The sequence below is a fragment of the Pelophylax lessonae genome (assembly GCF_965119305.1).
Source record: "Pelophylax lessonae genome assembly, chromosome: 8".
In the NCBI taxonomy this organism is placed as follows: domain Eukaryota; kingdom Metazoa; phylum Chordata; class Amphibia; order Anura; family Ranidae; genus Pelophylax; species Pelophylax lessonae.
Window position 1 is genome coordinate 111568803 of NC_138775.1, and position 25672 is coordinate 111594474.

At 43.6% G+C, this 25672-nt stretch overlaps 1 protein-coding gene across 1 annotated transcript in view; it reads right to left on the reverse strand.

Annotated features, from left to right (window-relative positions):
- CACNA1I (calcium voltage-gated channel subunit alpha1 I) overlaps positions 1-25672 on the reverse strand; it is a 2042880-nt gene that overhangs the window by 571990 nt on the left and 1445218 nt on the right. Inside the window, exon 24 of the mRNA XM_082266478.1 lies at positions 19710-19861. Within this exon, the coding sequence (XP_082122604.1) occupies positions 19710-19861 (152 nt within the window). The remainder of the gene's footprint in view (positions 1-19709; positions 19862-25672) is intronic.

Sequence of the window (25672 nt, forward strand, 5' to 3'; positions counted from 1 at the left end):
TCCTGCTAAGACGTTCCATATGAGCTGCTGGTGCTGCTGTTTGTTGTGGCGTGCTGACAAAGCTTTTCCACATTTCGGCCATGCTAACCCTGCCTTCAGAGGTGCTGGCGGTGCCCTGGTTGTGTTGGCGACCTCTTCCTCCTCCTCCTCCTCTGCCTTGTGCTTCCACTGTTCCACTGTGGGAATGCCAGCAGCATCGCGTCTACCAGCATGCGCTTGTACTCGCGCATCTTGCGATCTCGCTCCAGTGAGTGAATTAAGGATGGTACGTTGTCCTTGTAACGGGGATCCAGCAGCGTGGCCACCCAGTGATCAGCACAAGTTAGAATGTGGGCAACTCGGCGGTCGTTGTGGAGACACTGCAGCATGTAATCGCTCATGTGTGCCAGGCTGCCCAGAGGCAACGAAAGGCTGTCCTCTGTGGGAGGTGTATCGTCTGTGTCCTCTGTATCCCCCCAGCCATGCACCAGTGATGGCCATGAGCTGGCCTGGGTGCCACCCTGCTGTGAACATGGTTCCATTTCCTCCTCCATCTCCTCATCCTCCAGAACTGTGCCCCTGCTGGACAATTGTGTCCCTGGTGTTTGTGTGTGCAGGAACCCACCCTCGAAACCCCTTGTGAATGACTGCCCTGAAAGCCTTGGAAATGTTACCTCTTCATCCTCCTCCTCCTCATCCTGTGCCACATCCTCTTCCATCATCGCCCAAATAGTTTTTTCAAGGAGGCATAGAAGTGGGATAGTTAAGCTGACAACGGCGTCATCGGCACTGGCCATGTTGGTGGAGTACTCAAAACAGCGCAACAAGGCACACAGGTCTCGGATGGAGGCCCAGTTATTGGTGGTGAAGTGGTGCTGTTCCGCAGAGCGACTCACGCGTGCGTGCTGCAGCTGAAACTCCACTATGGCCTGCTGCTGCTCGCACAGTCTTTCCAGCATGTGCAAGGTGGAGTTCCACCTTGGGGGCACGTCACATATGAGGCGGTGAGCAGGATGGCCGAAGTTACGCTGCAGTGCTGACAGGCGAGCAGCAGCAGGGTGAGAACGCCGAAAGTGCGCACAGACGGCCCGCACTTTCTGCAGCAGCTCTGACATATCGGGGTAGTTTTTAAGGAACCTCTGCACCACCAAATTCAGCACATGCGCCAGGCAAGGGAGGTGCGTCAAACCGGCTAGGCCCAGAGCTGTGCTATGAGATTTCGCCCGTTATCGCACACCACCAGGCCGGGCTTGAGGCTCGCTGGCAGCAACCACTCATTTGTCTGCTGTTCCATGCTCCTCCACAACTCCTGCGCGGTGTGTGGTTTTTCCCCCAAACAGGCAAGTTTTAAAACTGCCTGCTGTCGTTTACCCCTGGCCGTGCTGAAGTTGGTGGTGAAGGTGTTACGCTGTCCAGATGAGGAGGCGGTAGAGGATGAGGAAGCGGAGTAGGAGGAGTTAGGAACAGGAGGCAAACTGAAGCACCCTGCAATCCTCGGTGGTGGAAGGACATGCGCCATATTGCTATCCGCCTCAGGCCCATCCGCCACTGCATTTACCCAGTGTGCCGTTAGGGAGATATAACGCCCCTGACCGTGCTTACTGATCCACATATCGGTAGTTAGGTGGACCTTGCCAGAGATGGCGTTGCGCAGTGCACACCTGATTTTTTCCCCCACTTGGTTGTGCAGGGAAGGGATGGCTTGCCTGGAAAAGTAGTGGCGGCTGGGCACAACGTACTGTGGGACAGCCACCGACATAAGGTTTTTAAAACTGTGCGTCTCCACCAGACGGAATGACAGCATTTCAAAGGCCAAGAATTTTGAAATGCTGGCATTCAGGGCCAGGGATTGCGGGTGGGTAGGGGGGTACTTCCTCTTCCTCTCAAGTGTTTGGGAGATGGAAAGCTGAACGCTTCCACGGGACATTGTGGAGATGGTTGGTGACCCAGGTGGTGGTGTTGCTGACAGATCGTCTGTTTGCCGGGTGGCAGGTGCCGGTATCACTACAGATGTGGATGGAGCAGCCGAGACTGCAGCAGAAGAGGAAGCAGGATGAGCCAGAGACGTTTCTTGGTTTTGAAGGTGTCTACTCCACTGTAGCTCGTGCTTTGCACTTAGATGCCTGATCATGCAGGTTGTGCTCAGGTTGAGAAGGTTTATGCCTCGCTTCAGGCTCTGATTGCACAGGGTGCAAACCACTCGTGTCCTGTCATCAGCACATTTTCTAAAGAACTTCCACGCTAGAGAACTCCTTTGAGCTCGCTTTGGTGCGCTCTTTCCTTTGCTGCGTTGGGCAGTAGCAGGCGTAGTGTCTAGGGCACGGCCGCTCCTCTTCTGCACCCTGCTCCCTCTTCTGCTGTGCTGGTGGCTCTGTGCGACCACCGCCTCTTCCTCCAAACTACTCAGGTCACCTGCATGACCTTCATTCCATGTGGGGTCGAGGACCTCATCGTCCTCCACATCATCTTCCACCCAGTCTTCACCCCTGCTCTCCTTGTCGGTCTCCACAATTCTGAACGCCGCAGCAGTTGGCACCTGCGTTTCGTCATCATCGGAGACGTGCTGCGATGGTCCTTGCATGTACTCATCTTGAGAAATAAGTGGTTGGGCATCGCTGCACTCAATCTCTTCCACTTCTGGGGTAGGGCTAGGTGGATGGCCCTGGGAAACCCTGCTGACAGAGTCATCAAAAAGAAGAAGAGACTGCTGTATGGCTTGGGGCTCAGACTGCTTGCCTGATTTGCAAGGGGGTGAGGTGAAAGACGGTTGGACATCGGCTGCGGGTGCCAACTCTGACCTTTCTGCAGTAGACTGGGTGGGAGACAATGTGAAGGAACTGGAGGCACTGTCAGCAGCAAACCAATCTACTATCGCCTCTACTTCTTCCGGCCTCATCACTTCTAGAGGCGTATGATGCCCTACCAAATACTGATGCAGGTTCTGTCGCCTACTAACACTTGAGGAAGGTGTTTCACTTGTGTGTGTAGCTGGCACAGATCGACCAACAGGAGCTCTACCAGCAGCACCACGACCCAGGCCACGACCCTTATTTGACGGTCTCCTCATATTTCTGTAATTTATGATCTTGCCCTAGAAAGGTGTTTATTGAATAGCGGAACAAAACAACAACAGTATCGCACAGATGTATCTCACAGTCAAATATGCAAACTATGCCGCAATTTAATGTTTTTTACCCCAAAAGGGTGTATATTGAATAGCGGAATAGGAAAAAGGATAAAAAACGCTGTATCTCACACGTACAAACACAGACTAGGCCCCGATTAAAAATTTTTGTACCCTAAAGGGAGGATGAGGAAGAGGAGTAGGAGGAGTTGGGAACAGGAGGCAAACTGAAGCGCCCTGCAATCCTCAGCGGTGGAAGATGCGCCAAACAAATTTAAAAGGTGTATCTCACACGTACCGATACAGACTATGCCGTAATTTAATTTTTTACACTCCAAAAGGGTGTATATTGAATAGCGGAATAGGAAAAATGTTATAATACGGTGTATCTCACACGTACAAACACAGACTAGGCCCAGATTACAATTTTTTGTACCCTACAGGCAGGATGAGGAAGAGGAGTAGGAGGAGTTGGGAACAGGAGGCAAACTGAAGCGCCCTGCAATCCTCGGCGGTAGAAGGAGATGAGCCAAACAAATTTAAAAAGGTATATCTCACATGTACCGATACAGACTATCCCGCAATTTAATTTTTTACACTCAAACAGGGTGTATATTGAATAGCGGAATAGGACAAATTTTACAAAACAGTGTATCTCACACGTACAAACACAAACTAGGCCCCGATTACAATTTTTTGTACCCTAAAGGCAGGATGAGGAAGAGGAGTAGGAGGAGTTGGGAACAGGAGGCAAACTGAAGCGCCCTGCAATCCTCGGCGGTAGAAGGAGATGCGCCAAACAAATTTAAAAAGGTGTATCTCACATGTACCGATACAGACTACCCCGCAATTTAATTGTTTATACCCAAAGGTTTTGATTAAATAGCGGAATAGAAAATATTATCAAAAATGGTGTATGTATCTCACACGTACAGAACCAGACTAGGCCCCAATTACTATTTTTTGTACCCCCAAAGGCAGGATGAGGAGTAGGAGGAGTTCGGAACAGGTAGCACCCTCAAATCTTCAGAAGTAGGAGATGCACCCCAAAAATTGGAAAGGTGTATCTCACACGTACCAACACAGACTATCCCGCAATTTAATTGTTTATACCCAAAGGTTTATATTGAATAGCGGAATAGAAAATATTATCAAAAAAAGGTGTATGTATCTCACACGTACAGAACCAGACTAGGCCCCAATTACTATTTTTTGTACCCCCAAAGGCAGGATGAGGAGTAGGAGGAGTACGGAACAGGCAGCACCCTCAAATCTTCAGAAGTATGAGATGAACCCCAAAAATTGGAAAGGTGTATCTCACACGTACCGACACAGACTATCCCGCAATTTATTTGTTTATACCCAAAGGTTTTTATTGAATAGCGGAATAGAAAATATTATCAAAAAAAGTGTATGTATCTCACACGTACAGAACCAGACTAGGCCCCAATTACTATTTTTTGTACCCCCAAAGGCAGGAAGAGGAGTAGGAGGAGTTCGGAACAGGCAGCACCCTCAAATCTTCAGAAGTATGAGATGCACCCCAAAAATTGGAAAGGTGTATCTCACACGTACCAACACAGACTATCCCACAATTTAATTGTTTATACCCAAAGGTTTTTATTGAATAGCGGAATAGAAAATATTATCAAAAAAAAGTGTATGTATCTCACACGTACAGAACCAGACTAGGCCCCAATTACTATTTTTTGTACCCCCAAAGGCAGGATGAGGAGTAGGAGGAATTCGGAACAGGCAGCACCCTCAAATCTTCAGAAGTATGAGATACACCCCAAAAAGTGGAAAGGTGTATCTCACACGTACCAACACAGACTATCCCGCAATTTAATTGTTTATACCCAAAGGTTTTTATTGAATAGCCGAATAGAAAATATGATAAAAAATTGGTGTGATTTATCAATAGCACATGTGAACAGCAGTGTCTTATATCATTCAGCTCTGCTGCAGGCTATGAAGGGGGAAAAAAAATTCCCCTTTTAAGTTTGTAATTTTTAACTAGATTAGTACAGACTATGCCACAATTTAATTTTTTTAACCCAAGGGTGTATATTGAATAGTGGAATAGAAAAAAAGTGTATACTTTTTGAAATCACTCAATAATAGCACATGTGTGAACACAGCAGTGTATTATCACAGTCAGCACAGCAGCACTGAAGGAAAAACGCTGCATACAGTGACTGATAGAAAAAGACTTTTCTCCCTCCTCCTCAGTGGGCAAAAAAGATTGTTTTCACTGCACCCCACACACAGCAAAATCGATGTGGACCAGCTCTGCTGCAGGCTATGGAGGGAAAAAAAAAATTCCCCTTTTAAGTTTGTAATTGTTAACTAGATTAGTACAGACTATGCCACACTTTAATTTTTTTAACCCAAGGGTGTATATTGAATAGTGGAATAGAAAAAAGTGTATAACTTTTGAAATCTCTCAATAATAGCACATGTGAACACAGCAGTGTATTATCACAGTCAGCACAACACAGCACTGAAGGAAAAACGCTGCACACAGTGACTGATAGAAAAAGACTTTTCTCCCTCCTCCTCAGTGGGCAAAAAAGATTGTGTTCACTGCACCCCACACACAGCAAAATCGATGTGGACCACTGACACCTGCCTATCTCCAGCCTCTCCCTAAAAGGATTGATAAGATTGGTCACTGCAAACCCCCCCCCACACAGCAAAAGCGATTGTAGAACACTGACCCTAAAAATCAGCAGCCTCGCCCTAAAATGCCCTACAACTCGCCCTGCCTAACACACTCCGACCTGTCCCTCAATTCTGATTTTTGCCTGTCTGTCCCTAATCAGCAGCCAGCACGTATGATGTGTGCTCTGTCCCTGAACTACACAGCAGAATGACGCAGCGGCGATGGCTCAAACTTATAAAGACTTGGTCACATGCTTCAGATGGCCAATCACAGTTACTAATACATTTGTAGGCATGGCTGGGATGGCTTAAGGCACACCAGTTAAACGCTTGTTGATTGGCTGTTGAAAAGCGCGCCAATGCATACAAAGCTCGGAAATAAAATGACCGAACACGGATTTTTACCCGAATATACAGTAAAGTTTTCGGGTCCGTGTTCGGGTAACAAAAATCCAATTATTCGGTACGAACACGAATAATACAGTCCGTGTTCGCTCAACCCTAGTTATAACCTGTTGGTACTTGGTACCTTTTAGACTACATAAAATGTACCCTTCCTCCTCACCCCTTTGCTTTAGAGGTTGCCAGTTAACAGGCACCATGCTACATGTTTGGTGGGAATGCCCTAAACTAAGAAACACTTGGAATAGGATCTTTCACATGATTTACAAGGTCACTGACCACAGGATTCCCAATACAGCTTCTGTAGCCCTCTTTAACTCACATATCCCTAAAATACCGAAAAATACCCAAAAGCTGATATACTATATCCTACTGGGAACTAAGATTTCTATTGCAGGTGCCTGGAAATGATCTACGGTTTCCACTCGGAAGATAAGAAATAAGATCACGTGGATTATGACCCAAGAAAAGATGGCCAACGTACTTACAAACTCAGTACAAAAATTTGAAAACATTTGGGAACCTTGGGCTACATATGTAGGAATTTCACTGATCCCCGGTATGAACCTTTCTTAGGTGGAGTCAATAACCCTCTCCGGAGACCGGCTGTCTAGCTGTTCTCCTGTCATCTCTCTCCCCTTCCTTCTCTTCTTTCCTTCTCTTACTCTGTCTTCCCGTACTCTCTTAATATTAATGGCCTGCTGGCCTTCCCCTCAAACTGCATTGGGGTAACACTAGTTCTTGACTTTAGTCCACGCGAAGAAGGTTGTCTCCATTACTTTAGGTTTTTTTGTTTTATATAATGGGAATTGGAAATAGCGTGCTACACTACTGATCTCATTGGTATACACTAAATGAAACTATGACATTTTTTCTGGCTAGCCACCCTAAGCAAACTGGCTATTCACCTCCTCACTGGAGTGATCTTACAGGGTTCGGTCTGGCTGTTCTATGCCCAATGCTATAACGAACCCTAACGCCAAAATCATGTGTTATTTTCACAGTCAGTATATGGAAGCTTACCTTCCCTGTCTTTTCATGTTTGGCCTTGTTAGCTTTGTTCGACAATATTGTTTTTGATGTGCGATGTGGCAACTTACTAATCTTGTGTTACCCTATCAAATGCTGTAACTTGTTTACATTGTTATGTTACTTTCTTATACTCAAATAAAAATTTATTGAACGAAAGTCCTCCCTTCACTAATCGGGAAGGACCAGACTGGATTTGTGTCAGGACGTCAGATGTCCGACGCGACCAGAAGAGTAATCAACCTGATACACTACGCAAGGCGCACTTGAACGCCTTCTCTGCTGTTGGCTATAGACGCACAGAAGGCGTTCAACAGAGTGAACTGGCTCTATATGAAATTGGCACTACAATAGTTTGGTCTCAACAGTAACATCCTCAACGCAATTTTGGCCCTCTACTCCAATCCTACAGCTAGAGTCAACACCTCCGGCATCCTTTCCAGGCTCTTTGCAATATCTAACTGCACCCGCCAAGGTTGCCCATTATCCCCAACCATTTTTAACCTGGCAATAGAACCCCTAGCAGAGGCGATAAGAACGAACTCGGATATTTCAGGATTTACCATAAAACGCACCCAACACAAAATTAACCTGTTCAATGATGACATTATTTTGTTCCTGATGAACCCCAACTCATCACTTCCTGCGGCCTACCAAATGTTGACACAATTCAGGACCCTCTCCTATTATAAGGTTAACGCCTCAAATTCCCTGATATTAAACTTAGGCACCGACAGGCTAACAAAGTGTTCTCTCCAAAAACGCTTCCCATTCTCCTGGAAGGATGAGGGGATCCGTTATTAAGGGATCACTCTTTTTTTTTTTTTTTTTAAAAAACAGTGATTTTATATGAAAAAAAAAAAACAAAACTTCAGAATAACAGCAAACAATAACAGGAACTGTGCATATAAGTATAACAGGAGCGATTCGTGCATACAGGACTATCATGAATACAGTACATAAGAACAGTCTGCATACGCAGTAAAATGTCTACAAAGGATCCCAATGGGGGCCTAGAGCACATCAAGTGCAAGTGTATGACCTTCCGGAGCCATCTATCCCAGATCTTATTAAACTTAGTCAGGTTGCCTCTGTGTTTATACATGAGTTTATGATATGGAAGGACACCATTAACTTCCGCCATCCACGCGCTGAACGTGGGGGGATGTTCCCGCATCCACTGCCAGGCGATCAACTTCCTAGCTAGGAACAGTGTGGTCTGCAAAAACGTGGTAAGGGACTTGTCCATGTCCTCATCCGGGTATATACCCAAGAGGCACTGCTTAGGGGCCAGTTGTACAGGGGATCCCATCTTGTCATGTAGGAAGGTGATAATTTGCTTCCAATATCCCTGAAGCAAGGGGCAGTTCCAGAGCAGGTGAAAAAAGGTGCCCACAGCCGTCCGGCACATCGGGCAGTTTGGGGATGTCTCAGGTCGGTACCGAGACAGGCCAAGGAGAGTAAGGTACGTTAGGTGCAAAATGAACAACTGGGTAAGTCGGTCAGACAGTTTAGGGGATACCATCTTGCATGTCCCAAGAGCCTCATCCCGGTCTTCGTCTATGGCTCCCACATCAGCCTACCAAGTGGTTTTAACAGCATAGGCTATAAGAAGAAGGAGTCTGGAGTTCTGCATAAAGGATGGAGATCAGGTGTTGTGGGTCAGTGCTCTTGATAAAGTTGAGTATAGGAATGGACTCTAGTGGGGGAGGAGCAGATGGGAACTGAGTTCTGAATGCATGTCTAACCTGGTAATAACGAAAAAGCATATGGGCCGGAAGAGAGTAAGTTGCGCACAATTCCGCAAATGTGCCCAGGGCGTCCCCCCTCAAGAGGTGTGGGAGATAGAGAATTCCCCTGCCACTCCACAGCATTGAGTCTGGCAGAGATTGAAATTCCGCCAGGACCGCGTTATGCCACAGGGGGGTATAGGTGTGCAACGCCGGGTATTTCAACCTATCCATCACTACCTCCCACACTCTACTGTAGTGGTAGAGCATAGAGTCGGACTCACCCGAGATCTCAGAGCCCTGTACATCTCGTAGAATAACAGTCAGTGGGTCTTCAGTTGGAAGAGACCACCCAGGAGCAGAAGAAAGCGGGACCTGTCAGTTTTTATATAACCACAATAGCCATGGTCACCAGGGAGGCCTGATGAAGGAGCATGCATGCCCCAAATGCACACCAGCCAGGACATGTCCACCGATGCCTCTCCAGTCCCCAGGTAGCGACAGCCCTCTCTTCCCAGGGCCTTGAGCCCCAGAATCCACTGGCGCATCCGGCAACGTGGGATGCCACAGGATCATTGTCTATTTTTTGTTTAATATATTTTTATTAAATTATATACAGGTTATACAGGCATGAAAAAGAGGGTCTCCGAAAAAGAAGTACAGTTAGACAATCCCTACACAACTTTAAACATATAAATGACACTTATAAAGACGCGGAGGTAAAGGCCTGACGGCTTAGTGTACATAAAAAATCAATATTTCAGGGATTGTTAAGCATATCAATCCAGTTGTTTGAACGGGGACGCTCAGAGAGAGCGAAGAAGAAAGAACTGAAAAAAGAAAAAGAGGAGAGAAAGAGCAGAGAAACAACAAGAGGAAAGAAAAGGGGGGGGGGCGAGCTCCCTTAGTGTTACACCAGCCTTAGCATTCTAACCTGGAGAGACATCAACCATATATGAAGCGTATATATTAGAATGGGTAAATGTTAACCAACGAGACCAGATCTTACGTGCCAGAGATGCCTGACCACGGAGGTCCAAAGTCATGTCCTCCAAATAGTAAATACGGTCAACCGCGCGCAGCCATTGAGGTATCGAGGGAACCGCTGACTGCTTCCAATATTTTGGAATTAATGCTTTAGCCGCATTTAAAAGGTGAGGGGTAATAGATTTACGATACTGTGCCGGGTGAAGTTTGGTGTCATGAAATAAAACCGACCATGGATCCTTAGCGATAGGTGAACCCTGAATCGCTTCAGTTAAAGATAGTACGAAAGTCCAAAAAGACCGGATCGCAGGGCAGAACCACCAAATATGTGCGTGCGTAGCTCTGAGCCCGCAACCTCTCCAACAATCAGCCAAGAGAGATGGCATCATCCTCTGTAACTTGGCAGGGGAGTAGTGCCATCTAGTAAGAAACTTATAGTTGGCTTCTGCCGTCCGCGCCGAGATTCCTGAACTATGAGACAATTGAAGAATAACCTCCTCCTGTGTCGGCGAAAGAGTACATTTAAGATCTAATTCCCACTGTTTCAAAAAATATGGGGTGGAGCTGGGGCATAATGCGTCTAAAGCTTTATAAAACTGTGATAGTAAGCCTTTACCTGGTTCAGAGCGTGCTAGAATTTGTTCGATCGGGTTCAGGGAGTGCATATGGCGTAAGGGATGGGGAAGTGCTTTCACAAATTGCTGTAGTTGGTGGTATTTCCAGCAGTCCATAAATGTCTTTGATGTGGCACGGCATATCTTAGAGAATGGAAGTATTTCTTCCGTCCCTGTTATATGATGCAAGAGCGTGGCGTTGGCCTGTGGGAGCCACTGGGAAAATGAATGATCTTTATGACCAGGCGGAAAGAGGCTATGACCTAAAATCGGCATAAGCGGTGAATTATATGAAATTTTATGGAGCCTATGAAGCCTATCCCAGACGCGGAACACCGAACTGGTTAAAGGCGAGATAGTGTCAGCTAGACTTCTAGCCGCCGGCGGTATCCAAAGTTGGGTGTATAACGAGGTATTTGCCAACTTCTGCTCCAGCTGGACCCAGAGCTTTACATCTGTATAAAATTTCCAGTCGGCTATCCGTACCAGGGAGACGGCAGTCAAATATCTCCCAAAGTCAGGCACCGCCAACCCCCCCCGGTTTTTGCCCCGCGAGAGTAGCGAGAGCGCCAACCGGGGCTGTGAGCGGCGCCAAACATATGCTCTAACCAAAGAATTTAAGGTCTTAACAAAATTAACAGGCACATTAAACGGAAGCATTTGAAACATGAAGAGCACCCTGGGCAGCACATTCATCTTGACAACATTCACCCTCCCTATCCAAGAGGTGGCTAAATGATGCCAATTTGCAAAGTTCGCTCTAATTGTGTTAAGTAAGGGGATGTAGTTAGCCCGAGCTAGATCCTCCACCTGGGCAGTAATATGTACCCCTAAATATTTAAGAGAATAGGATTGCCATATAAAGGGAAACGACGGGCAGATGTTAAGGGCCATTGCCGCAGCGATAGTGACATTTAAAATTTCCGACTTCGCAAGGTTGATTTTAAAATTAGACAAAGCGCTATATCTGTCAAATTCAGAAAGAAGATTGGGCAGGGATATCATAGGTTGTTGTACGTAAAAGAGAACATCGTCCGCGTAAGCAGCGTATTTATGTGACATAGACCCGACTGTGACACCATGAATAGAAGGGTTTGCTTGAATTCTAGCTGGAAAGGGTTCCAAAGACAAAGCAAGGGCAGCCCTGTCTGGTCCCATTGGAGAGCGTAAACGGTTCACTAAGGATACCGTTAACTCTAATCTGAGCAGTAGGGGATTTATATAGGGCATTAATTAATCGGCGCAGACGGGGACCCAGGCCAAACGCCCGAAGTGTGGCCATCAGGAACTCCCAGTCCACCCTGTCGAACGCTTTTTCAGCATCCGTGGAAAGCAGCAGGGTGGACTGGGAGTGCCGGCGGACAAAGGATAAGAGGGAGATTGTACGTGACACGTTGTCCCTAACCTCACGTCCAGAAACAAAGCCAGTTTGGCTATTAGCAATACTAGCGGGAAGGAAGGGGAGCAATCTATTGGCAATTACCTTGGCATATAGTTTAGCATCGATATTTAACAGAGAAATGGGGCGATAACTAGAACATAAAGAGGGATCTTTTCCCTCTTTCGGAATCAACGTAACATATGCGTGCAAAGTCTCCGAGCGCAAAGGAGAATCTTCCGAAATAGAATTAACATAAGAAGCCAAGTAGGGGAGAAGAATATCAGTATACTGTTTATAATAAAAGGCCGAAAAGCCATCAGGGCCTGGGGCCTTACCCGCTGGGATAGAGATTAAAGCAGCTTGAAGTTCTTCCACCGAAACATCTTCTTCCAGGGAATTCACTTTCTCTGGAGGAATAGAAGAGAGGTTAGCGCTCGCAAGGTATTCTAGCATCAATGATCTACGCTTTTCTGGATCCGAAATGGCTTTCGGAACGGAATAGAGATTTAAATAAAACTTGTGAAATTCAGCCGCGATAGACGTAGAATCGTGCGCCAGAGAATCATCCTGTCGCTTAATCTTAGGAACATAGGAGGCTACTTTTTGTTGTTGCAAGGACCGTGCCAGATGTCGACTGGGTTTGTCCCCCCATTCATATACCCTTTGAGACACCTTACGGTATATGGCCTTATTTTGTGCATGAAATAGAGCCTTAAGTTCCTCCCGTTTCTTAGTCAATAACTGTAAAGTGGAGGCGGCAAGTGAAGCCTTATGAGAGCGTTCAAGAGCCTGTATTTCAACAATAAGGGCTCTTTGACGTAAAACGCGCTCTTTCTTCTTCCTTGCTCCCAGTTCTATAAGTTTACCCCTAATATAAGCCTTGTGGGCCTCCCAGCACACAGCAGGATTGACCTCCAGCAGGGAGTTGTCAGTAAAAAAACTGGCAAGTTCTTTGCCTATATTCTGTCTGTCCAGAGAGCCAAGGATTAGGGAATCATTTAGCTTCCATGTAGATTTTTTATAAGGAAGGAAGGGAATCTTCAAGGTTAAGGAGATGGGGGAATGATCTGAAATAGAAGATGAGGCAATAGTGGAAGAGTTAACTAGTTCGAGGTGGAAATGGTCCACCAGGAAATAGTCAAGTCTCGAATATGAGGTATGTGTTTTAGAGAAGTACGAGTAATCCCTATCTGAAGGGTGGAAAACATGCCAAGCATCTATTAATTGAAATTCATGAAGTTGTGTGCACAAATAATTTAACCGTTTATGTGAAATATAGGACTTACCAGAGGAGGTATCCAGCAGGGGGTCCATAGTAACATTAAAATCACCTGCCACCACTGATATTCCATCAGCGAATTCATGGAACCTACGAAGGGTGGACGTTAGATAAGACACTTGGTCTTGGTTAGGAGCATAAACATTTGCAAAAGAACAAACAGTGCTACCCAGAGTGCCCTTCAGGAACAAATAACGCCCAAATTTATCAGCTACCATTTGTGTGAGTTTAAAGGGCGAGCCTTTGTGGAACCCAATGGCGACTCCCTTGGAATTGCAAATATCCGAGGGGCTATAGTACCAAATAGGGTATGTAGGAGTAGTCAGCTTAAGATTAGAGGTGTGGGTAATATGAGTCTCCTGGAGAAACACTACCTCTCCTTTCAATGCATCCAGTTCCCTAAATAGGCAGTGACGTTTAGCTGGAGTATGAAGACGCCTTACATTATAAGATATATAGGTTACTTTTGCCATAGAGGTCACAACCGGACATATACCAGTATCTTCACATAGGCTGGTGTACACCAAGAGGGGGGGAGAAACAGGGGATAGGAGAGCCAGGGCAAACAGAGAAGAAAAAGACAGAAAGAGCAAGAAGGAAATAAAAAAGAAAAGGTTGTCGCCATAGCGACAATATATCAGTGAGGAACACTCACCAATGAGCGGAAGAACGGTAATCCCCCAACCGTGGTCTCCCCTGGAGACCCGCTACCTGGGGGGAAACGCAGGTGAGGGAAAACCGAGCACCGCTCGGGGGTTGAGGGGGGGTGGTCAGCGAGAGAGGGATCCAGGCAGAACCAGTAAGGGATATAACCCTGAAAATTCCGGGGCCCCTCCGCGAGACCCCGCCAGATAGCTGAAACATTTATCAGTTTATCGATTTATCAATTTATCAATTTATCAATATCTTCAGATAGCCCCAAAATACCAAAAAAAAAAGAAAATACCAGAAAAATACCAGAAAAATACAGAAAAAGGAAGAGAAAAAAAAAAATCAAAACAAAACCAAAAAAAGTGAAGCACCATAAGTGAGCACGGTGCGTCTAATCCGAGACATGAGAGACCATAAGAGACCATGAGGCCATGAGAGACCAGTCCAACCAGTCAGTCAGTCAATCAGTCAGTTCAGAGTAACCCATTATCCAAAAAAAAAAAAAAAAAAGGGAGGAGAATTTTAAGAGTCCAAACTTGTGAGGATATGCAATGCATCAAAAAAAAAAAAAAAAGAAAGGAAAAAGGAAAAAGAAAAAAGGAGCCTCATCCAGAAATGGTGCAGTAATATGCTTGCTAGTATTCAGGTGGTATTCAGGTGGATTTGTCAGAGGGAGATTTCTGTGGTTTAGAGGTCTTCTGCCAGGTAGCATCTACAGATGAGGATAGAACCGGGAGAGCTTCATCTTGCCAGCCGGGGAGGTCAGGTGTAGCTATATTGAGCGCCAAACAAAAGCCCTCTAGGTCTTCAGGGAATCGCAGAGTTGCAGTGCGGCCATCTCTGGAGGCGATTAAGCAGGAAGGAAAGCCCCACTGGTATGGTATGGCGGCAGCTCGCAGCTTTTCTGTGAGGGGCTTTAATGCTCCAGAGTCTCCCTAGCCAGATCAGGGTAAAGAGACAGAGATGCCCCATCAAAGTCCAGAGTTTGGGCTTCCCGTGCTCTAAGCATTATGAGCTCCTTCTCAGGGTAGTGATGAACCCTGCAAATGACATCTCTAGGGGTCTCCGTCTGTAAGTTGCGGGGACGGAAGGCCCTATGGGCTCTGTCAATCCGCATCGGGTTGTCAACGGGGAGGCCGAGCAACTTATTAAAAATGCCATGTACCGTAGGGAGCAGATCAGGGTCATTGATGGTTTCTGGTAGACCTCGGATTCGAATATTATTACGCCTGCTCCGATTCTCCTGATCCTCAAGCTTGTACAGGGCCATCCTGTGAGCTAAAGCCTGACGTTTGGAGATAGCTTGAAGTTCTTGGAGTGCAACAGCGTGTGAATCAAGTCTGTGCTCGGACTCCTCCACCCGGGTTAGTACATGATTCAGGTCCGACCGGACTGAGGATACCTCTTTTTTAATTGATTTTTCCAGTCCTCTCAGCATAGAAGCTAGATCAGCTTTTGTGGGTAAACCACTTACAAGCGCGGCTACTGTAGACCGACTCGGGGAGACCTCCGTCCCGTCCGAGCACCAGGAGGAGGCAGGGGATCTGTGAGAAGCTGGCGGGCTCTGAAGAGGGGAGGAGCGTGCACCCGACGTACGGTCTGATCCACCGGCGTCTAACAGCTCTTCGGCTTCTACAGCAAGGTACCTCTTTATAGAACCGGAGGTCGGCTACTTCTGTGGCTGGGTTCTCAAAGTCCGTCTCCCCATGGTGAGCAATAAGCTCAGCAACTCGGAGGCTCGGAGGCTCGGGGGCTCGGCGGCTCCGTAGTTCAGTAGGTCAGCGGTTAGCAGCTCGACGGCTCGGCGGTGTCAGTCACGGCTAAATGTTGAACGCGTTAGCTGGCAGGCTGGCGGTTCTCACGGAGGAGCTCCGGGAACGTGCGTCCTCACCTCCTCATGCGCAAGACACGCCCCCCCCCCCCAAAATAGATAGGGATCATTGTCTATTACCAGGACCTAAGCAGACAGTGTGTTTTACCTATACAAAGTCCCTACTTTAGTGCAAAATGTGAGTGTTTTTTACTAAATAAATATACTACTTTTAACCCATGCTGCACTTTGATTAGCGCTTTTTTTCCCCCTTATTCTCTCCACACTTCAGAGCTGCTTCATACTCTGCGAGCTGGCAGCTAATCTACTACAGTGCTCCCCAGTGCAGTTTACACCAGCGCCTATGGATCCCACATGATGAACCTCATACAGATCATTGACTATTTTTGGACTGTAGGTTTTTGACCTATTGCTCAATTTCTTTTATTTGTACTTTGTATATAGTGTCTCTCATCTGCAGTCGCCCCCCCCCCCCCTTATCCCTTGCTTGGTACATCACTAGTGACTGCTCTATGTTCTGAGTGAACCCTTATTTACAACCATACTCTGGTATCTAACCTTTAGCCAATTGAAAATCCACTGAAAGTCTTAGCTCGTACAATTTTTATATTAGATCATTAGTTGGAACTGTATCAAATGCCTTGCTGCAATCAAGATAGGCTATGTCCACAGCACAACCCTGGTCCAAAACATTAGTAATTTATTAAAAAAATTCAATCAGATTAGTCTGACATGGTCTTCTCTCAGTAAAGCCATGCTGCTTTGGGTCCAGTAAGTTGTGTTTTTTTTTAAGTAATCAGTGATCCTTTTTTCAGGAGTCATTCAATTGACTACAACTGATGTTATACTCACTGGCCTGTAATTGCCAGCTTCTGGCTTGCTGCCCTTCTTGTGGATAGGTACAATATTAGCTGTCCGCCAGTCATAGGGAACTTCAAGAGATTGATTAAAAAGATCTGTTAATAATCCAACAACTATTTCTCAAAGTTCTCTTAGAACTCTGGGGTGAATACCATCAGGGTCCATTGCTTTACAGTATTAAGCTTTTAACCGAGCCAGTTCCTCTGCTACCTCTGTCTCCAGAAATCCTAAAATTAACCGTCATTACTAGAACCAATATGATTTCAGTAATAGTTATTGTTATGCAATTTATTTCTGAAAAGACCGAACAGAAGTAACTATTTAAATGGTTTGCTACATACAGGTCTCCCTCAACACTTAACATATGTCTACAAATTGAAGATAAAAATCCACAACTCAAGCAGCGCAAAAATTCCTATGGGAATTTTTGCGCTGCTTGAGTTGTGGATTTTTATCTTCAATTTTTAGCCATATTGTCTTCCCTTGTGGACGTGTAGCAGCTGCAATTCCCTGAATTAATTTATTTACACATTAATTGGCGCGGGTGTTTTAATTTTATACTTAACATATGTGTTGTGCCCAGTTTTCATTTTATGATCATTGGGTCATAATACCACCTGCAGGAGTAGGATGCTAAATGCAAACAAAAACATAGACCAAAATACCATTATCTAGAGGTAGCTCAGCTAGAAACAAAGCTGTATGAGGTTCAACTCTTCAGCACTGGTGTTATAATAGCTAAAATTTGATTTCCATGCAGCTTTGGTATGAACCAAAATTTGTCTCTTGGATAATCAAATTGAAAATGAATTTGTATTATTGTAGATGAACATTGTAAAATCACCTATCAACAAGGGCTGGGTGAATGCCTGAGATCGTCAGCACATTGACCAGTAGGTCCCCTGGAGGTATTTACCTCCATACCTGTTTTGTATTGCAGCATACCTGGGCAGAATCATTACAGTCATTCAGTATAAAAATCTGCCCAAAAACCAAACTCTTTGCCTAGTGCAGAAATACAATTTTATGATCTATGGACTAAAGCCCCTCACACACAGGCTGAATGCCAGACGACACCGGCCAGTTGAATAAAAACTGTCCGACAGTCTATGTGTATACCAGTCGGTCCAACAGAAGTCGGCTCCTGTTGGACATGCACGCTGGAGACCCATCAGCCGACCTGCTACTGATCAGCGCTCTCAGACAATGACTGAGAATGCTGACTGGAGTGTTCTGGCGGGGGGCCATCACCCTGTTAGAACATAATAGCTCAGCAAGGGAGATCGCTGTACTAACGTCAGATCATTAGTACACTGTTTTTGTTTTTTTTCGCTGGGTTGAACAGAAAAAAAATTATAGTGTGTACTAGGCTTAAGACTTCTTTAATAGTGGATCAATTATATGAATTTCTGGGACCAAATTTCTGCTGACAAAAAGCCCTGCTGTGAAAGATTAAAAAGAGAATGAATTTGCTTTTTTTCTATTTGTAATTATAATGTGTCTACAGTATATCCCTATTTGTAATGTGGCTCTATGTATATGCATTTGTAGAACCTAATCCTTATTTTCCTAGATCGAGATCTCCTGAACTATGGTCCGTCAAATTCCTAGGAAAATAGTGGCTGAAAAAGCCATATGTCCCTGCCCATCCATGACCACAAAAATAGAATCTGTCTATCCAAAGTGGGTCGTGGCATTTAGATAAACTCAAACACACCTGACCACATCTAGACAATGAAGAGCCATCTTCTCATAATGAACCAGCCTGAGACGGAAGAGAAACCTCCTCTTTTAGATGGAGGAAATATGCCCCCTTCAGCAAAAAGGAAGATATCAGGCACAGAGAAAATGTATACTTGAGCAAAATAAGAAAAGGCAGTTTGCAGGACAAGGATGCCAGTTTCAAAACTCTCTGAGTTGAGGTGATGGCCACCAAAAATGCTACTTTCTGGGAAAGGGTCAACAGGGTAAGTTCCCTTACACATTTTCATTGGGATTTCTATAGAAGATAAGGTAAAGAGTTTGCAAACAGGTGGACCACATCTGCATACCTAGGTCTTGATAGCCAATCCAGAGCCATAAGAATTACAGAAATATCCTTGGCTTCATTTTAGTGGAACAATTGAGGTAGCAGTTTCAATCCAGCAGCACCACCAATGTACCCCTTGAGTTGCCCTGGCTACAAATCTGTCTAAGCAAGAATTTGTTTGCACAAGCAGGTCATCCATGCAGCCACAATTGAGATCTCCAGCAGTTTTAGTTTCCTGAATAGATCAATTACCCCTTGCAAGAGGATTTCTTAACAGTCAAACCTAGTTTCTTCAAATACTAAAGCATAAAACAGAGTATGTACCGGGTCCCACCATTGGTATCTGGGCCTTGTGTAGCTGCAAAAGTTCAGTATACAGCATCAACCTGAACAGCTTGAGTTAACTTTTTGACCCTATAGTGAAAATGTTCTTTTAAAGGTGTTGTAAAGTCAGAAGATTCTATGATTAAAAAAAAGCCTTATGTGTGCAGCTACCCCCCTCAGCCTACTTATTACTCACCTGAGCACCCTTTCTATCCAGCGATGTCCATGAGGACTCTCTCTCCTGATTGGCTGATTAGCCAATCAGGAGAGAGAGGGGGCGGGGCTGAATGGCAGCTCCCTGTCTGAATGGATACAGCTCCGCTCGGCTGCCCCCGTAGCAAGTTGCTTGCTGTGGGGGCACTCAACAGGGGCTCCAGCCAGGGACCAGAGAAGAGGAGGATGCAGGCTACCTTGTGCAAAACCACTGCACAGAGCAGGTAAGTATAACATGTTTGTTATTTTAATAAATAAAAAAAATGAGACCTTACAATTACTTTAAGAGTTGATAGGTAATTTAAAAGGACACTTGTTAAATGATGTAACAGGTCAGGGATATTCTGATATACACAATAATTTTCAATTGCTTTCAGCATCAGAAGCTTTCTACTGTGAACAAACATTATAGGGAAATCAGAGTATTGTATTTTTCATATTAACAAATGAGGACAGAAGTGCTTTAGCTGTTTAATTAACCTTTGCAAGTTCATTTTGTTTTAGTATTAGGAATTGTACCTTTCCCTTCAGCTAATTGCCGAATACTGATTCACTTTAATGTATTTTCCAAGATTTGTGCAATCTGGAAAAAAGTAGAGCTCTGAGCTTACCTTTGGTTGGCTGTAGTGCTCCAAGGACATTGTGACAACATTAAGGCAAATGATGATTGTAATGAAAATATCCAAGTAATGACTTGTGCAAACAGAGTGAATTAAAAGGCGTACAGGGCAGTAGGTGGCATAATATGGCAGACGCTGGGCTTCTGCATAAAGACAAAAGAGAAATAAATATTACAGAGTAGTAATTTTGTGGGGATAGAAAAGCTGAAGATGAAGCTTGGAGACAATAATATGTCAAAATGCTGAATTCGTACAACAGACTGATCAAGACACACAAAAAAAATGAAAAAGGAAAGGAGCTGATAAGGAATCACACTGGGAGAAATGTGTAACCAAACCATGGATTTCAGCAAATTATTATCACCTTTTTAACCTTCTTTTAAGCTTGGTGACCACCCACTCCATGTTCCAGTGTATAATAATTAACCCACCTGCTATGGTTACACTTCATATTTTTTGGACTTTGTTTTATACAGACAATGCAGCAGAATCTTTTTTACTCTGGGCACGTGATGCGGCAAGGCCTTTTTTGGTGTAAACACTGTTAGGTGCCAGGCAGGTCCACCCAGTAAAGCAGGGCTGAAGGTAAGTATTATTTTACATAGTTTGCAATAGGAATGGGGGGGGGGGGTGAGATGTAATAAAGGAGAAGTGATCTTGTCCTTTAACTTAATACCTAAATCATTCCCTTAAACCATGACCTCAGCCTAACCCTTGAACTTAACCCTTAATCTCAACCTAACTCCCAAAGCTAATCCTAAAATTCAGGAAGTTATATTATCATTTGATAAACACAGCATTATGATACTACTATCAAGGAAAATATTATGTTAAAATATCATGCCAAGGTGTTAGCACATTGGCATGTAATTTCCCTTATAACTGTACTGTTCTCTAATCTAATATACTCTATACACTCCTCTCCTGCACATATTGCCCACCTATAGCCCCCTCTACACTCTGTTCCTGCAAATACTGCCCTTGGTACTCCCCTCATGAACATACTGCATGTCACATCCTTCATTCTTCTGCATGTATAGCCCACTGTCAAACTATTCACACTTCTCTCCTGTACATTCTGCCCCCTTTTAGCACCTTCCACACTTTTCTCCTTTGCATTTTACCTGCTGAGACACTTATTAAGCATTGTTTGTAATAGCCTCAATCTTGGCTGATCTGGAATGGGCAACTTTTCTAGTCTTTATTTATTTTTATTTTTTTTGTAAATTAACTTTACCTAATGGAACATATTTGTAATGGGCATAATAATTTTTTTAAAACTTTTCATTTTACTGTTGCCTTTCAATCTTTTTATTTTTTTTATTTTTTTAGTGTATTGCCATTCAGCTTCAAAGTTTTTATTTTCAAGCTTACTGCTATTTGACCTCACAGTTTTTCCAGGAGAAATCTATTTCAAAATGGGTTTTTCAATATTTATGGAATTAAATTCATGTTTTAAATTTCATTTTTCACTATTTCAGCATCCTAGGCCTAGCTTTTTCCAGTTATTGTTTATGGTGTACATTAGGTTCTTTTTGGTAAAATGTAAAAAATGTGTACAGTGCTTCCTTGTAAGTCTGTCAGTAATGTAAACCAGGACTACAAACCAGGTTTCCCATATCATCTATCTCACTTCAAGCCATTTTTTTAACTGATTTATAAAGAGTTACAGAATAATCAAATGACATCTGAAAAGATGTTAGAGCCATGTGAACAGCAATTTACCAACTTATTTGGCAAATTCTGTTAATAAAGTATGGTCGTATAACTCATTATGGGCACCCAGTCCAGATCATATTTATATATGTACAGTACATATTTGACAAGGTTGAAAAAAAACGAAAGTATATTATGTTTACCTTAAAATGAATCCACTGGTTTAGCCTCTTGGCAACTATTGCCAATTTTGAAATTTTAGAAACAAAATCCTTACAAACCCATTAAAAGTAGTTGAATAAATTTTCTGGATAGAGCAGGAGTAGGTCAATTGAGGAAAGTCTCAAGGGCACCGCATCCTAAATAAAAGGAACACAGGACAAAAGGAATCCTCTTAAAAATAAATGAGAGCTGGGATTTGTAAGGCGCCAGTAACTCTAGTCACAACATTTAAATCAATCAATCATTTTATTTTTGTATTTAAAAAACACATATCAATGACCACATATTAAAACCGTAGGACCAATCTATAATCAATGTCCATCAAATTAATTCAGTGCAATAAAAAATTGCAGTGTACCAATTCCAAAATGTTTCCCCATTGATTTTGTTTCTTCAGGGGATATGTTTTGCTACATCTAAACAGATAAGTCAAGAAAAAATAAAGTAAATATACAAATGCAAAGAAACAAACAAAAAAATAAACTAATCGATGTAAACAGAAATATGTAAACAAATAATTATACAATGGTATTAATAATTATTTAATATTTTGAAACATGGAGTATTGGTATGCCTCAATATAACAATCAAAAAGTACATATTGCAATGGGGAATACAACTAGAGATTTTTCAAGAGCATATTACCAGAATATAAAAGATTGGAATATGAATATGATGTTCAGCTTGGGCAGGGAGGGAAAACCAAAAGTATCCCAGACTGAGGGCCCACAGGTGAGGACTGATATTGCAGTCAACCACAGGAGACGCAAACAAAGCAAACAGAGAGAGACTGAAAGCAAATTAAAAATAGACTTAGATGTATGGGCTACAATTATATTGTTGCGCTTCAAATAGGTTATAAATAGGGATCTTACAATCTCTAGGTATGCTCAAGGAAAAAACGTTAAACTCGTCTCCAGGTGGTACAGGGACACTCTCTCTTTGCATAAGATATTTCCAGAAACTTCCGGCAACCTGCTGGACATGTGGCCAGATGGAAGGGAACTACTTACATATCTGGTGGGAGTGCAGCAGGATCCATCCTTTCTGGTCCAAAGTTTTCAACGTCTATAATGAGATGTACCATGAATCACTGAAATCCACTCCGAAGGTGGCACTCCTGTTCATACTACCTGACTCGATAACATCCCAGAAAAAAAGCTTGCTATGCTTATTTCATTCCACAGCACGGCAACTGATCCTTTTGTTTACAGAAGAAAAAGAAGGAGAAGGACCTCCACTTGAAATCATGACTAATGAATCGTTTGATGCATGTGTCTTTACAGAGGAAGACGTTCTAAGATTGCTGTCTAAAGTGAAGACAAATAAGTCACAGGGTCCTGATGAGATACACCCAAAATTATTAAAAGAGCTTAGTGATGAGCTGGCAAAACCATTAACAGATTTATTTAACCAATCATTAGTAACAGGAGTCGTCCCGGAAGATTGGAAATTGGTAAATGTCGTGCCCATTCACAAGAAAGGTAGTAGGGAGGAATCGAGCAACTATAGACCAGTGAGTCTGACATCAATAGTAGGCAAATTAATGGAAACCCTATTAAAGGATAGGATTGTGGAACATCTTAAATCCCAATGGATTGCAAGATGAAAAACAACATGGGTTTACTTCAGGGAGATCATGTCAAACAAATCTTATAGATTTTTTTGACTGGGTGACTAAAATAATAGACGGTGGAGGTGCAGTAGACATTGCATATCTAGATTTTAGTAAGGCTTTTGACACTGTCCCACATAGAAGACTTATCAATAAACTGCAGTCATTGAGCATGGACTCCCATATTGTTGAGTGGATTAGGCAGTGGCTGAGTGACAGACAACAGAGGGTTGTAGTCAATGGAGAACATTCAGAACAAGGTCATGTTACCAGTGGGGTACCTCAGGGATCTGTACTGGGACTAATTTTGTTTAATATCTTCATAAGTGATATTGCAAAAGGCCTTGATGGTAAGGTTTGTCTTTTTGCTGATTACACAAAGATATGTAACAGGGTTGATGTTCCTGGAGGGAAACGCCAAATGGAAAAGGATTCAGGAAAACTAGAAGAATGGTCAGAACTCTGGCAACTGAAATTTAATGTGGATAAGTGCAAGATAATGCACCTGGGGCGTAAAAACCCAAGGGCAGAATATAGAATATTTGACACAGTCCTGACCTCAGTATCTGAGGAAAGGGATTTAGGAGTAATTATTTCAGAAGACTTAAAGGTGGGAAGACAATGTAATAGAGCAGCACGAAATGCCAGCAGAATGCTTGGATGTATAGGGAGAGGTATAAGCAGTAGAAAGAGAGAAGTGCTTATGCCACTGTACAGAACACTGGTGAGACCTCACTTGGAGTATTGTGCGCAGTACTGGAGGCCATATCTCCAGAAGGATATAGATACTCTAGAGAGAGTTCAGAGAAGAGCTACTAAACTAGTACATGGATTGCAGGAAAAAACTTACCAGGAAAGGTTAAAGGACCTTAACATGTATAGCTTGGAAGAAAGAAGAGACAGAGGGGATATGATAGAAACTTTTAAATACATAAAGGGAATCAACTCGGTAAAGGAGGAGAGCATATTTAAAAGAAGAAAAACTACCACAAAAGGACACAGTTTTAAATTAAAGGGGCAAAGGTTTAAAAGTAATATGAGGAAGTATTACTTTACTGAGAGAGTAGTGGATGCATGGAATAACCTTCCTGCAGAAGTGGTAGCTGCAAATACAGTGAAGGAGTTTAAGCATGCATGGGATAGGCATAAGGCTATCCTTCATATAAGATAGGGCCAGGGACTATTCATAGGATTCAGATATATTGGGCAGACTAGATGGGCCAAATGGTTCTTATCTGCCGACACATTCTATGTTTCTATGTTTCCATGTTTTGGAAAATGGATAAATCCCCCCCCCCCCCCCGCTATTCTTATGGGTCTCTACGGTTAATGACATCATGGGGGTGGAAGAGATGATTGCGATGGATAACGATACTTTTGATAATTTTAAACTATTATGGTGCACCTGGCTCAGCTTCTCCACCTCTTCTACACTCAAAGATATGCTCTGACTGGTTTGCTAGAACATCTTTCTGAAATCTACAGATTTGCTTAGAACCTGACCTGGGGAGTCCAGGTTCATTCCTCCTTCCTTACCCTTCAGGTCCCTTCTGGCCATCCTTCCTTTCTTCTTCTTTTATTCTCTGTTCTTTTCTACAATTGTTTTTCTCTTCTTCTCTTCTCCTCTATCTCCTACCCTTCCTTTTATTTACCATATATGTTTGATGTTTCTGAAGTACGGTATACCATCTGTAAACTGATTATATATGTACTTAATGCCAGTCACCATGATTTATTCTTTACTTACCTGCATTACATTGCTCTTTCTTACAATGTTCCTTATTTGGGTGTACCCCTTTGCTGTATTGATATTTCCTAATGAAAACGGACAATAAAACTTTATATTGATCTCTAAATAGGGATCTTCAATACCTGATTTTTTGTTACAAAACAACTTCAACGTGATACTTCCCAGCTAAATGCTTGGTCACTGTGCAATAGAAATCATCTCAAGGGATGTGCGCCAAATATGACTATCTACATTTGTTTGGCAGCAGTATGCTAGAGCAAAGAAAAAGGTATAAGAGGATTTATCTCTACTGTTTAGAGGGGACAGTAATCCCCAAAAGATAAGTGTCTCACTATTTGGAGTCTTTCTGCACACACAGCCGCGATCAGTGTCCCGCAGGTCCCCACCGACACTGATCACTGCAAGTGCTCACCTCTCGATATACCCCTCCTGCCCCGCCGGACGTAATGAAATTGCGACGCAGATGCCAAGAGGGATGCCACTCCCACTCATCCAGATCTCCATCTGTGGAAAGGACGCTTATCCAATCTGTTCCTGAATGCAAGACCCAGGAAGACTGTCCCTACTGTCATTATTGAGCATATTAGTAAAGAGGCCCCAATTTATTAGAGCCATCTAGTGGATATATAGCAACTTATCTCTGTATTACTGTACACTGTACAGTGTATAATAAATTAAGGAGAACATTATATTAAAAAAATTATATATATA